General features: G+C 36.0%; 1 protein-coding gene across 2 annotated transcripts; it reads right to left on the bottom strand.

Annotated features, from left to right (window-relative positions):
* Positions 1 to 1236: 1236 nt before the first annotated feature.
* On the bottom strand, positions 1237 to 14912 carry LOC103704994 (SUN domain-containing protein 2-like). 2 transcript variants are annotated; one of them, XM_008788547.6, is made up of 3 exons: positions 14578 to 14912; positions 12686 to 13841; positions 1237 to 2066 (listed from the first exon to the last, which is right to left on the bottom strand). In XM_008788547.6, the coding sequence occupies exons 2-3, from the start codon at positions 13787 to 13789 to the stop codon at positions 1764 to 1766; spliced, it is 1407 nt and encodes a 468-aa protein (XP_008786769.4). In that variant the 5' UTR covers positions 13790 to 13841; positions 14578 to 14912; the 3' UTR covers positions 1237 to 1763. The 2 variants fall into 2 exon arrangements, with proteins under 2 accessions (XP_008786769.4, XP_008786768.4); XM_008788546.6 differs by lacking the exon at positions 14578 to 14912 and having other exon boundaries at positions 12686 to 13864.
* Between the last annotated feature and the right edge of the window lie 58 nt (positions 14913 to 14970).

Below are 14970 nucleotides of genomic sequence, written 5' to 3'. Positions count from 1 at the left end.
TAAAAAAATAAAAAACAATATTTTTATAAAAATAATTTTTTTATATTTTATAAACAAAATTAGAAAAGACATAATAAAGATAATTTTCAAAATTGAGGTTTTTTTTTCTTAATCTATCCAAATATGTGGGTAACGTCTTTCCCTATATTAAATATTTCATACAAGTTTTTCCAAAAAAAGTAGGAGCTCAACTAAATATAAACTACTCTGTAATATGCCACTGATCAACCAAATATATCAAAATTATATTTTAGGCATCATATTCTCAAAAATCTTTTTAGAAAAAATATTCTAGTAAAATTAGAATCTTTTTACAAATGCTATATCTCTAATAATTAGGATCACTTTCTATCAGCAACAATGAATTATTAAAATTATATACAAATGTCGTGCCTCTGATAGTTAAGATCATTATAGCTTCTTCTTTCTACAAAAGAGTAGAAAATATCAAACTTTCTCGCCAACTTTGGAGATTTCTAGAACACAAAAATTGTAATTAGATGTCAAATAAAATGATTATAGTCTAACACAGCAACCTAGATGGTGGTCCCTTCAGATTCCCCTTGTTCCTTGTTCACGCCCTTTTTGTGTGGGCAATGGGGTTCTTATCATTCAAGAGAGGAGCCAACTAATTTTTCATAAAGTTACCGGCTCCGGTAAGGCCGGGGCCTTTACATGATAAATCCCTTAAAATACTCAAGCTTTTTTTACAGTAACCATTCATCGCAAAACAAAGCTAACTAGAAGACAAGCCCACCAGAGCTCGTTTGGTTCGCAAAAAAATAAAAATAAAATAAAATAAATAAAAAAATTATTTGGTTGGAATTTTTTTAGAAAAATAAAAAAATAACACTCCCATTAAAAAAATACCCACATTTTATGAGAAAAAAAACTATGAGAGCCTACTTTCCCACAAATTGAAAATTAAGATTATTTTTTTTCAAAACTATTTTTAAGACATCAAAATTTATAAATAAAAATATAATAGATATTTCACACAACTTTTCTACAAATATAGATGATCAATCAAACATAAGCCATTCTAAAATGACCACTTTTCTATTATCAACCAAACATACCAAAATTATTTTTTTAGTATTTCTGAAAATTAGTTTTCAAAAAAAAATATTCCGATTAGAAAAAATTCTTTGTATGAAACAAACAAATTTCTAAAGAAATTGCACGAGTATGAAGTAGGCTTTAATGCATCTTGATGGTAAATAGAAAGAAGGAACAGAGAAAAAAATGAAAGACTTCCAATAGATAAGCTTGCTGGCCCTCATACACTTCATCTGTCAAACATTCAGATCAAATACGATAGCTTGCACTTACAAATGACAACATGTAGACCCTCCAAGAATGTACTTGATCTATTAGCCAGATTCAGTCAACAGCTTCAACTCCAAGGCGTATCATTTCTGAACAGCCAAGGGCCCCCCTCGACTGCCAAGCAGAGAGTAGAGGATGCTCAAAAACTTCACACTCATCCCTCCAAAACCACAGACTAAACACCGGGCAAATAGACAATCTAACATCGTGCTCATGTTACATGCACAGTTCCAGTTCTGTGTACATGTGGCATCCATTTGCCTGGTGAGGACTGAGGAGTTAGGCACAGGAGAGAGCAACATAATTAGAAGATTTACAATGTCAGAGCAAGATATGATCAACAAAACAAAGCAAGAAGAAATTCCATATAGACAGGACAATGTAATGATACAGATTTGGTAGTGAACAAAGCACCCTCAAGCCTGTACACATTCTCAGGCTTGCATCATCGTATTTGTGGAGGAGCTGGGCTCATAACCATGCACTCTAAAGCGGTAGATGCATGTCAGAGAAGAGCTCCCATGGTTGGAGGAGAAATCAAGCCGGACCATATTGACGACTGCTGAATAGATTGTCTCGACATTAAAGGTCTGAGCGTTGCTCTTCTCAAGGTCATAAGTGAACTCTGTCAAAAGAAGCATCTTCTTGGATCGGTCAGATGGGTTATCATCAGGCCCTTCAAACCATGCAGAGACCCGACAATCCTTTGGAGCACTAGTCCTGTCAAAAGCCACACTCTGCACATTATAGATCCAGACAGATACGTTAGTGACTGCTCAAACAAAAATCAAGTTCCAAAGAGAATTGAAGAAAACCAGCAAAAACAATTAACTTCATGCAGCTAAATAGAGGGTCTATTCATCTGCATTATAGGACTATAGTCCTAATTAGATTAGGACTATATAGACTGCCTCTTCTAAAACTGAATATAGGTTTTCTTCAGACCAATCATGGAAGGTCATCGTTGAAAGAACTTGTGTAAAAGCAGCCCTACCCGACTTACATTCTCTAACTATTCCCTTTTCACCTCTCAAATTCTCAGTCAAACAAATATAAATGATCTCAAAATCTCTGTCCATACCCATATTCTTAAGTCAACCTAATAGATTTCAAAATGCAAAAGAAAACTGAATTAGATATCTGCCTTTAATTTCAATCTTAATAAAGGTAACTAAAGCAAAACTGATGTATCATGCAGCAGCTGTCACATTATGAAGTTCAATAAGAAGACACATAAAAAGTGTCCGCAGATAAACCTGAATCTTTATCCGATGCTTTTGCAGCATATTTGGAGTCTGCAGTACATTTAAGAATTTTCAACAACTTCAGCTTTCAATTGAGATCAAATTGATGTGACCTAAAACAAGTCATTGCTGAAGCTAGCAGCTTCTGATTTCTGGGAATTCACATCAAAAGAAGAAAATGGCATGATGATCCTATGTGATGTTTCTATCAAACTCCAAATCAACATTCACAAAATAAAATAGAAAACTGGGAAAAGATTTAGCCACTTTATGAGGGAATTGCTAGGATAAGAAGATGAAGGAAAAGATAATGAGGTGTTGCAGTGTTCGGCCAAACAGCCTGGCTTATGTCTTCCTCATTATTGGAGTCAAGCACTGAGCATAAAGCTGGATGCTATATAACTGTCCTCTGGAGAGAGGAAGACAGAACAGAAGAACAATCAGCTGAAAGGAGATATACAACATTTAATTAATTCAGTAATTAAAAAAAAAAAACTCAAAATCCAATCCAGTCGTCTATAAAGATCACAAAACCACCCCATAAACCCAATCATAGTAACCCCACTACTTCCTAACCTAACCTACAAGCTAAATGAGATTTTTGTTAATTGACACAAAAGGCAAGCCAAGAAACAAAAACTACAACTTCTAATCCTTAGAAACTAAAGTCCTTTATATGAGGACTGCTAAAAACAAGCACAATTTTCTAAGATTTCTTTTTTCATTTCTTTTTGGATGACCTTTATCATTACAAAAACCATTAGGGAAAATATATAATTGATACAACATGCTTTATAACACCAATATAAGACAAAATCTATTGTCCAAAGATTTAATGAGGTGATGCCTTAGGCCATCCTGCAGCCCTGACAGCAATGAAAACAGCGCTAGAATCAGAGAGGATACAAGTATGGTTCGAATGATACTGCAGATGCATTCTACTGAAAAAGATATTACAACCACAGCATATAATTGAGATGATCAAGATAAAAACACAATTTGTAAAGAGATATATCAAGTGTTTGATGGGGGGAAAAATAGAATACATTCTAACCATAAAATGTGGAAGGGCATGATTACAACCAAGGGTGGAGTGAAACTCGATAGTTCCAAATATCCTTCTTAACATAAGAATTACACCAAGTATGAACACCCAAACAATTTGAAAAGACAGGACAAAAAAAGAAGAACACCATATTTTCCTTGGCAAATATGTCGGTCAATTTTATCATAAATAAAACAAGCATAAGATGACTCGATTCTATGAAGTATCAACCTAGTCTTGGAATGTTCTGGGATACTATAGCATACTTCAGTCTTAGCTGATGGCATAAGGTTAAACAGCAGAACCAATCCCCTCACACTTGCCTTGCACTTTCAAATAAAAAGTACAAAGATGGGAAAATAAAAAAGCAAAATGTGTATCCCAAGCATTTTCAAATAAAATTAAAGCGCTACAAACTAGATTATTTACTTCAAAATGAAACATTAGCACGTCAATCCAAAATATCATAACTTATAATAACCACAAATAAACAATAATTCTGCAAAATTCCATATTTCCTATCATATCGGATGAGGCCACTACCAAGACTCTTTACCAAATCTCTGATGCTTACAAGATGATTGGAGAATAGATAGAATACTCATAAAGACATATCCGCTCAACAGATACCAAGATAAACACAAGTATCGATCAGACGTTAAATCTGCACGACATCTGTTTTAGATGCATATATCAAAAATTTTTGTATGTAAAAAACATATAAGGATACAGATATGACATCACAAACATGATGGGATATATAAATAGAACTTACTAAAACATAGACATGTTACTAAGATAAGATCACCATTTTAAAATATTACATATATCTATATCTAATATATGTACTTGTATCCAGTCAACTATATCAATGTCCAGATATCCATATCTACATCCAAACTAGCAAATCAGCACATGCAATGTATATTGCACAAAAGAAAATATACAAAACTTATATAGAATAGGTAAAAAATGTCAACCTAAAACACATAACAGGAAGCAAAAAATAAAATAGCATCCACTAAAACCAAAAGCAAGAACAAAACAAAAATAAAGTGACAAACAACATAAACTTAAAATACAAACCTACAATAAGTCAAAAATATTAGGCAAAAACAAAATAAGTAAAATAATAAGAACGACAAGAGACTTGGATGGATGAGCATGATCTCATCAACTTTTGGTATCATAATCATAAGAAACTTCTACCTTGGCTTATGTATCCACTTTGTAAAACTCCAGAAACATGAGCCCTCACCCACATCCTGAGCACTTCCCGAAGTAACTTTAGAGTACTTGCTTCCAAACATCCCAGCACATACCCACTCTCACACCCACTCCCAATTCCAGCAACCAAGGCTGAAATATTAGGAATTTCTTAGCTATTTGATATTTATATAAATTGTTAAATGCACCCGAACTCTTGGTTGACATACCTTTCTTGCTTCTCTCATTAGAGAAAAGGTGGGACATCAAGGGGAAGTACACATTATATCAAAAAATAAGCATATATAAGATACTGTTTTTCCCAAACCCCCATTAATGGGGATACACCTCATGTAGGATCAACAAACAATAGTCAGTAACACACCTTCATGTCTGCCTGCAAGCTTTGAAATTTAAACTAGTTAGACAGTATCCAGGTTTTAAATAATGGTCAAAATAATACTGTAGCAGTCACTATTTTGGTTTCGAGATCCTCTCATTATGATACCTATACTGTTATATGAAGAAAATTCCCCAGATGTCAGCATCATCCAAACTAGATATTCCATCATATTTCACTTGATGTCTCACATGAGAGAGGAAAACACAAGAATAGGAAGTAGGTTTTAAATAAAGTGTCCAAAGAAAGGAAAAAAAAAGGTACACTGCATTTCAAATAGAAGTCCAACCATCAAAAGACCTAACACATCATAAACCCAAGTCCCACATACACTCAAATTAAATGTCTACAGATGGTAATATATACTAAAATGGACAGCATAGATTTGCAGTTTATCTTGATTGATGGGATCACAACCATTCATCAAATGCTCCTTATTGAATAAACCACATGAATAGCACATGCCTAGATTAGCATAGATCAGGTATTTAAATAATGCAGTCATCTGCCATTTTCTTGTTCTAACAGCCATTTTATAACAGGAATAGTGGTCTTTATTTAACTACTCTATATTCATCAAATTAGATAATAAGATAAATTCATATTCAAGTGTCAATTCAAATGAAAGGGTCTTAAAACAATAACTCAAGAAAAAAATGTTGTTTATTCTTCCCATTACCATTCCTTATGTTTGCCTTTATTGTCTATAAAGGCTGGTATAGCAACCATTAGCTGTTTCCCAAAAACAAATCCAAGTAGCAATTGATTAAGCAAATAATGACTAGGATACCAAAGATTCAAAAAGACCCCACTATCAAACCAAGGGTTGAAGTACAGGTACCAATACATTATTGGTATGTTATGGTACCCTGCTGGCAAACAGTATGCTTAACAGTATGGTATTTGAAATAGCTCATGCGCACCATACTTAAGTCCTTCATTGAAACTTGTTAGACAAGGGAGAGTTGCAAGGCATTAACCAATATGTGTGAAAGAGATGATAGAAAAGGATGTCATAGAAACAGAAAAGGAGAAAATTGGTATAAAAAAAAAAAAAGCGTCAGGTGGGAGCTGGATCCTTTTTTATTGTTGTTTGGTGATCGGCTGGCACGATGTGGCCCCCATTATGTGAGCCAGTCAATCTATGACCAAAAAGGAGGCCGCACTGCACAACCACTTAGAAACCTAAGTTGATGGGATTGTGTAGTACACCTCAGTTCTGAAATTTGATTGGAACCATAAACTATAAATAGTGATACCTTCTGTTATATCGATGGTCACATGATTTGATTGAGATACTTTGTGTTACCTTGGTCGTTTCTGATTTGATTGACCAGCACTGTATGGCTTAAGCCAATTAGGCTACAACACAAAGTTGGCAACATCGCATGATCACAAATATCTTGTAACTTGTGGGATGGAGGAAAATCTCTATTACACCTTGATTTCATGATTTGGTAAGACATAAATTGGGACTCTCCATAATCACAGAAAATAGACTACCCTGTTATGCAAAAAGAAGGGCTGATATTGAGTACCCAACCTTTTGATACCTCTTGTGGCCATGCCATGGGACACTGGCTCCTGAACTAATGGACATGGAAATGTGAGAAAATTGTCTCGTTTTACTTGCTTAACAAAATTTATGAGAGCTAAAATACTCTCTTGCTGGCAGATCTGTCTCAAAACTCCCAAGCAAAACCCACTGCCCTCTCCCTCTCTGCTTCCTTCTTGCCAAGCCAGTGCGAAGCTTCGTGTGTTGCAACGTCCATGGATTCAGGTGCCTCCTTCATCAGTTCCCTCCATATGGTTTTCTTTATTACGAGCCCGAACTACATTAGCTCATTGGTTGTCATGGCCTGCCTCTTTGCCTAAGTGCCATCTAAACCCTTGTTACCAACCCTACCAACATCACTAACATATGCCACATGGTTGACAGCATCCCTGCTCTCGGCCTTACACTCTCCCTCATCATCTCCTTTTCCAATCCTATTCCATTATAAGCCTAACCCTTCGTTAGCACCTCTTCCACCCAACTCACCACTCCTCCTAAACCACTGCCGGATGCACTCATCTCATACCGTGTCACGTAGACTACCAAGTACCAAACTGCTTACTTGTACATCCCCCACCTCATCTTCCACATAGCCAGTGCATTATCCTCTTAAAGAGGCAACAAAAGAATATTTCTCATTTTCTGTTTTAACCTTAAATGATAATTTGTTTGACAAACTTTGAATTAGGACACTAAGAAGAAAGAAACATCAGAAGGACCTAAGCCATTTTCATGCCTTACCACAAAGTGATCCACCACTAAAAATAAAATACAAAATCTACAGAGCTTGGAAGAAACCAGAACCACCAACCTTTTTCCATATAAATTCAGCCATTCACTAAAGCTAGGGTGTCTAGACAGCACATCAGCAAGCATCTCAAGAACTTCCTTCTTGATCTTACTCTCTTGGAAGTAGTGCCCCACCTCCACCTTGGTCTGATCCTTAGGCACCCATTATTCCTTCCTGGACACCAGCTTCTCCATCATCTCCTTTGCACTCCACGAATGCCCTCTTGTTATTTTGGCCATTATATAATGTATACCCAAGTACTTATAGTGGCTTGCCGCCTCAGCAGGAAATCCCTCTACTTTGAAGTCCCTCTACTTTGCACAAGACAGAGGTGGAGAAAGAGATAAGGCATTGACGGGAAGGCATATTAAGGAACCTAAAGAAGTCAAGGGTTTAAGGGGAACTGAGGAGTACTCTTGTCCTATTAAACTTTATTAGCCAAAGAATATCAAATAATCAGCTTGTATTCCCATCGCCGTTTTTTCTGGGAACTGGCCCCAATTGCATGGCTTGGCCACGAGGCATGGAAGACTAGGCATCACACCCTACCCTTCCTTTATTTCTTACAATAAAGTTCACTTAACAAAATTTTATGGTTTTCTTAGAAATAAAATTTGGATGATAGAATCTTTTTGAAAATTCAACTCTCACTTTTTTAACATAATTCCAAATTTCCAATGATACATCCACATAACCATATTTGATCAAATAATGTATATGTATTTGCATAAGGGAGTACATGAGCTTTATGTACATATTTATGCATGCATAAACATAAGCACTACATGGCTAATCCTAAATATGGGAAAGAGTGTCTAGATTCAGCTGTACTTACATGGCTAATCCTCAATATGGGAAGGAGTTTCTAGATTCAGCTGTACTTCCAAACCATCAACCAGTCCTATCGCCCTTGTTCAAGTGAGAGCTAACTTGAGTTTAAACAAACATCGATAGCATGATAACAAAAAAAGTTATAGGACTACGACAAACCACTGTTTATGGTCATCTGATGCATAGACATGGACACATAATACAATACAACAAATACGGTAAATTTTGATAAAGTGGAATACTGATACAATACGGATATGAAATTAAATAATTATTTTTTAAGCATATATAGCTTCAGTACTAGTACATGTACCAAGCAAAAGCTATAATAAATTACATTATTCTAGATCTTCTCCAGTCTCCTTCCATGGACTTTGCTTATCTTTTGGTTATGAACAACATAGTGAAGGACAAAGGAGGTTTTAATTATATTAACAAAACAAACCTGAAACCTATAATCTGACAGGCTCCAGCTTTATCCTACACACACCATGGGAGCATCTAGAGCCTAGTGTTGCACGGACATAGACATAAGAATCAGATTTTAACCTGTCCAAGTGTTTGACTTGGCAAGAGGAAAAGAAGGAACTACAGGGATACATAGAAAAAAAAATTAACCTATTTTATACTTAAATATTATATAGAGGAAAACATTAGAATATATTATTTGTTAAACCTTCCAACATGCATGTTTGTCATCCAATCTTCTTAATTAAACTTTAAAATATTGACAATAAAAAAAACTAATTGGAAACATTACTTAGTAGGCTGAACTCATGATAGGAAAAATCCAAGCTTTTGCCAGTTTTTAAACAGTGCAATTAAAAAAATTGAAGTATGCATGTCTAATTCAGGCATGCATAGAACATAAATTCTAGAAGCTATGCACAAGTGTCTAGGAAACATATCCCTGCCATATCCAATATACCTTTTTTAAGAATAAATGGACATGTAATGCATTGTTTGCAAGGTATATCAATAACCGATCTTATCAAATATGACCATGAAGTATTCATTCTTCACAGACGATCAACTACACCAGCATAGGTCATGGCAAGGTTAATTTTTTTTTAAGTGTCCCCTCCAATTAAATCTAAAAAATAAAAGGTTAATGTAGTTACTTTTGTTGCCTACAGGAACATAATATACAATCAACAAAGGTTCCCTCTTTGAAAGGTTGTTCCTCGTCAAATTTTACCCAACCATATGTCCAATCAATGCTTGTTAAAGTGCACCGGGTACATCAACCTGTGATTTGGACATGAAGGACCTTGCCATGTCCCAAGGATATAAGCACTCCAATGTAACATAAGCATTCACTCTGAGATCAAATGGTGATGACAATCTTGATGAATCTATCCTTCTTTGATCTTATTTAATGATTATTACTTCCATCAGGTTTACATTCTAAGTATTCTTCTAGCAACATCATATGACTCCATAGAAACATATAATGATTCAATTACTTCATCGAACCAGTCTCCAGATTGGGGGAAAAATTACTTACTACTCTTTCATACTTCTTTATGCAATTTCCTCCCTTGCTTGCATCGATTCATCAACCACCAACACAACCCTATCCTTGACTAATGATTTTTCGTATTTTCCCTTTTAAATCCTTAGCATCCCTTGTGCATAGTTAGAATAGCAATATAAAAAATCTCGTTTCAGGTCTAAATAAATTTTTCTTATAGTTTCCTGTATAGACTTGATTTCTTAAATTCCAATTTCGGAATACAAATAAAGCTCGTTTGGTTTGCGGGAAAAGAAGGGAGAAAAGTGTGGTCAACGGGAAAGTAATGAGATGCCTCTTGTTTGGTTCGAGTTTTCCAAGGAGAGAGATGGAAAAGTTGTATTCCCATAGGAATATGATTCCCACATGTCATGGAAAAGTCATTCCCATGAAAAACATGAGAAAGTTACTTTCCCATGAGACAAGAATCACTCTATTTTTATTTTTTTCCAAAAAAGCCCTTTAGCATTAAAGAGGCATTAAAGACCTAATTTTTATTAAGGGTATAATAGAATATACACATAACTTTCTCAGAAAAGTGAATGGTCAACCAAACATAAGCACTCTAAAAATCTGTCATTTTTCCATGGTCAACCAAATATGCCAAAAGTATCTTCCCAAGCATCCTCTTTCTAGGAATCTGCTTCTCAGGGATCATATTCCTAGGAGGATAAATGCTTCCCGCGAACCAAACGAGCCCATAATAATTAACCCTAATCAGCATACAAGAAATCTCTCCTTCACTAAACAACATAAACTATCTCCAATGTTAATGGTTAAGTTACTATTTAAAATTTATGCCCCTGAAGGAACAATATTACTGACTGATCATTAACCAATTCCACAATATTTCATGGCATGAATATTTATTAGGTCATCAAAAAAATATCCGCCCAAGTGTCTTTTCACCTCAAGTAAAGATGCGCTTCTTTCAAGTTCCAGCTCCAATGGTCAAGTATCACTGAAAGAATTAAATACAATGCTTACGCTTAAAAACCAGCTCCTCTTTTACTTTTATGAAGATAAAAACTTTTAAAGATTCCAATAATTTCCTTTTCTGCCATTCATTGAACTCTACCTTTTGGCCTCAAACTCATTATAATTGTTGCATACACTTCTATGATTAGTCAATGCATAAAAAATGTGTTGTTAAATTCTAAATTCTTCTTTCAACAAACTATTTTAGACCCTCGTATAGAAGCCAATTGCCCCTTCTCATTCTATTCTCTGCATCATCTTATCAATTTCAATCCTCTCTATTCTTACATATCCTTAAATCTTCTACCAAGAATTTCAGATTCAAGCAAGGCTCTCTCCCACAACCAAAACCAGAGAACTTCTACTTCTGAATTGTAAGTGTTCCTTTTGCATATTTCATATACTCTACAAAAATTATGTTTCCAATGTGATTATCACCAACTTAATTTTGTGCTCCAAATCCTTGCTTCCTCAAGTTTCAATGTTCTCTTTTCTACCTATTCTTTCAGTAAACCACGTTAGACCTTTGTCTTGAAGCCAACTGCCCTTTCTCACTCCATTCCCTGCATCATATATCAACTGCAATCCTCTCTCTCTCTCTCTCTATTCTTATATATCTTAACTCTTGCACAAAGAATTTCAGATTTAAGTAAAGTGCTTCTTTATAAACTAGAACTCTTCTCGCTTCTCTATTTTTTTTTTGGTTGAACAGTTCATATATTTTACAAACATAGTTTGCAATGTTACCACCACCTCACTTTTGTGCCCAGAATTCCTCAATTATCTCTTCAAGTTTCACATATTTGAGCACACTAGTTAAAATCTAAAACAATTTTGGATCTGGATGGGAAGAGGGTGTGATAGATGAAATATCTTGGTAAATCTTTCTTTAGCTAAAGTGAAAAGGAGACTTCCATTCATGTAAACTTTTCACCATGTGATCATATTAAAATCAAATAAATCTTCATGCTTTGCCCAATATGACGTTGTATTTTTCCAACTCTCCAATCAGATTAAAGCACCTTCTATGCAACATGAAATTACTGAAATTTTCAATCAGATTTTGGGCTCTTGATTCTGCGGGATTATTTGGTTTCATAAATAAATGATTCTTTCCCGTCAACAATGAAGTCATAAAAATCACTCTTTCTGTCAACAATCAACATTTTAACTACCAACAGAAAGACGATATAGTCGAAAAGAACCAGCCTCTGTTGTTGGTACCATGATCACTGATGAATGATGATGTTAAAGATTTCTTAGAGTTATTAGAAAAGCAATTCCTACAGGGCTGATAATTAATGCGGTAATGTACTTCAAGTGCATAATATTGTAAATAATAATAAAAAAAACCTTCTCATTATTCTTATTCCCAAGGGTTTGTCATGTACCAGTACCAATAGCAGTAGGCATTTACTGTCATAGACATGGACAGACTCTCTCACTATATATTTTCTGACATAACAACCACAGTGTTGGAATGCAACCCATACTAGTAATGATAGGCTGTTTGATTGTGAATTCTTGACTACTCATCACTGTAAGGTCAGATGTAACATGGTGATAGGCTGATAGCATCCAAACTATGAAATAAATGTACATGCTCCAACTATTCTGGAGGTCCTAATTTAGTAAGCAAAACCAAACAGGAGGCAAAATTATCTACTTCAACCTCATTTCATCTGAAAATGTTCATCTTGTAGAATGACATAGAAGTAGGTAGAGGGATATTAAAAGAAAAAAGGATGAAAAGTATGTAATTGCAATAAACATAGTAGGATCAAAAAAAATCACCTTAGAGACATGCTCTAACGTAACAGCCTCAGGGATTATCCCTGTTCTTAGCCTGATCTCAACAAACCCACTGCTTCCTTGCAAGGCAAAACACTGGCCAGGCTCTCCAAAACTTGGCTCTAGCATTTTTTGAGCATTAGGTTGAACTCCATTTCGACCTTTGCCAATAGCAAGCCAGTTGCTAGACTTCCCCAAAATATAGGGCTCTGAATGTCTAACCACCCTTGCCCCACCAGAAGCCAATGCATAATCCACCCTTCCTAACCCATCAGATGCATGCTTTTCAATCTCCTTCTCAACAATCTCCTTTGCAACATTCATAATATCATCCAAACTCAGATCCCGATCACTACCATCAGAACTTCTTCTCTTGTTCAGTTCACTCAAGAAACCCTCAAATTCTTCCTTTGACAAGAAGCCTGTGTCCCTCAACTCTCTAACAGACTTATCTAAGTTGTCTGTTCTGCGCTCCAGAGTCTTCAATTCCTTCTCCAACAGTGCATGTTTCTCTTCTATTTGCTTCTTCAAATCCCTTGTCACCGTCCCTGCCTCACTCCCTACCTTTCTGTCCACAACTTCCACCTGAACCTGCAACATCTTTGCTGTTTTCTTCAAAGATGCCTCCACTTCTGATAACCTGCCCTCATACTCTAAAGCAGCAAATGGGGAATCCCTATTATATGAAAGCATGTCATACCATTTCCAAATCAACAGCCCCAGCCACAAAAGAACCCCAAGAAGAAGACAGGTCTTTATCAGGATTCCAAGGAGAAGTTGCCCCTTGGGTTTCTCTGGTTTCGATATGCCTTTCTTACGCCGTGAAGCAATGTTGGGAGAAACTAATCCTTTCTTCACCTCTAACAAGTCTTTTGGTCTCTCAAGTACGGATTCCCCCCTTATGGTATGACTCAAATCCTTCTCACAGACAGTCACCTTATCATTGCTGACCCCATTAATTCCTCCTAGGACCATTTCGGTACTTGATTTCTTGTTTGTGATGGCAACTGCTCTTCTCCTTATGTCTTGTTTGGAGTTGGAATCCAAGGTCAAAGGAGTTTTGGCATTGGCTGCCGAACTCGGATTTGCAGCAGTTGATGCAGACATTCTTGTGCTTCAAATGCTTCTGATCTTCCCAAGCAAATGGCCTGATCTAAGACTGAAATAAAGTACCAGAGATCATACAAACAACAACCGATATAATACTCCAGATAAGAGATATAGAAACCTAATTAAAAAAGTATGAAAAAAATTATCAAATAGAACTAAAAGAAAAGATTTGAATGCTAGGCACCAAAGAAATTCCTTACAGTGTCACCAAAGAAGAGATACTACAAACAAGAACCAACTTAACACCCCCGATATGAGATAGAAAAAACCAATTCAATCGTAACAAATAAATAAAAGGAAAAAAAATTGAATTCTCGGGAAAGGTTAAGTCCTTACAGTGTTCAGCAAAGCAAAGAAGAGTCTTCTAAACAATGCCATCCAAAAATATAAACAAAAAAAATTCAATAATTACCCGAATGCGCCATAATTTGCAAATATAAACTCCAAATAGATTTGCAGCAGTGAACACGGCTCAAAGCAGAAATTTTCAAGAAAGCATTTAATTTAAAAAAACCCTAATCCCAGAAAAGCCCAACAAATTCAAAGAAGCAGCAAGAATAAGCACAAGAAAAACTACACGAATTTTCAAAACAACACGATAAACACATTAACCAAGCTCGACGGCCAAAGAACTACTGAAAGACCTTCGGTGACTACAACGAAGAAAATAATACGAAATCGAAACCCTAAAGTTCGAAAAAAGAACGAAAAATCCCCCAAACTGGATCAGGCAAAAAGCCAGAACCAATCCAAGAAAGGATCGAGAGAGCGCAGGAGACGCATACCGTACGCCGTCTTGGATTCCGTGCGCCGGCGAGAAGCGGCTTGAGCGCCAACGGAGATTTTTAATATTCTCCCTTTTTTTTGAAAAAAGAAAGAAAGAGAGAGGAGAAAAAGGGGGGCAGTCGGCCAGATCAGGAGGGCAGAGAGATTTTTTTTTTCTTTTCTTTTGATTTAAAGGTCGGTTGTAAGCAGGGTTGAAGTTGAACGCCGAGTGGGGGGCGGGGGGGGTGGGGGTTGGGGAGGTGGGGGCTGAAAAGCTTGACGGTTTGCGAGCGCGAGAGGGAGGAGGATCCCTTAACGCCGTTACTCGCCGTTACTCTTGTCTCTAGTGGCGCAAATAACGGCTGTCACTCGTGCAGGCGGAATATCTTATTAAATTTTGATAAAATAAAAAT

This window comes from Phoenix dactylifera, chromosome 14, assembly GCF_051530095.1.
Source record: "Phoenix dactylifera cultivar Ajwa chromosome 14, Ajwa_hap1_PhDact_Kaust_v1.1, whole genome shotgun sequence".
Classification (NCBI taxonomy): domain Eukaryota; kingdom Viridiplantae; phylum Streptophyta; class Magnoliopsida; order Arecales; family Arecaceae; genus Phoenix; species Phoenix dactylifera.
Note: the sequence above shows the minus strand (reverse complement) of the source record. Positions and strands in the feature narration are given on the sequence as shown.

Coding starts and splice junctions, on each gene's coding strand:
- LOC103704994 (XM_008788547.6), bottom strand. CDS start 13,789: ATGTCTGCATCAACTGCTGCAAATCCGAGTTCGGCAGCCAATGCCAAA. Junction 2,067..12,685: donor CGTTAGAGCATGTCTCTAAG/GTGATTTTTTTT, acceptor TATAATGTGCAG/AGTGTGGCTTTTGACAGGAC.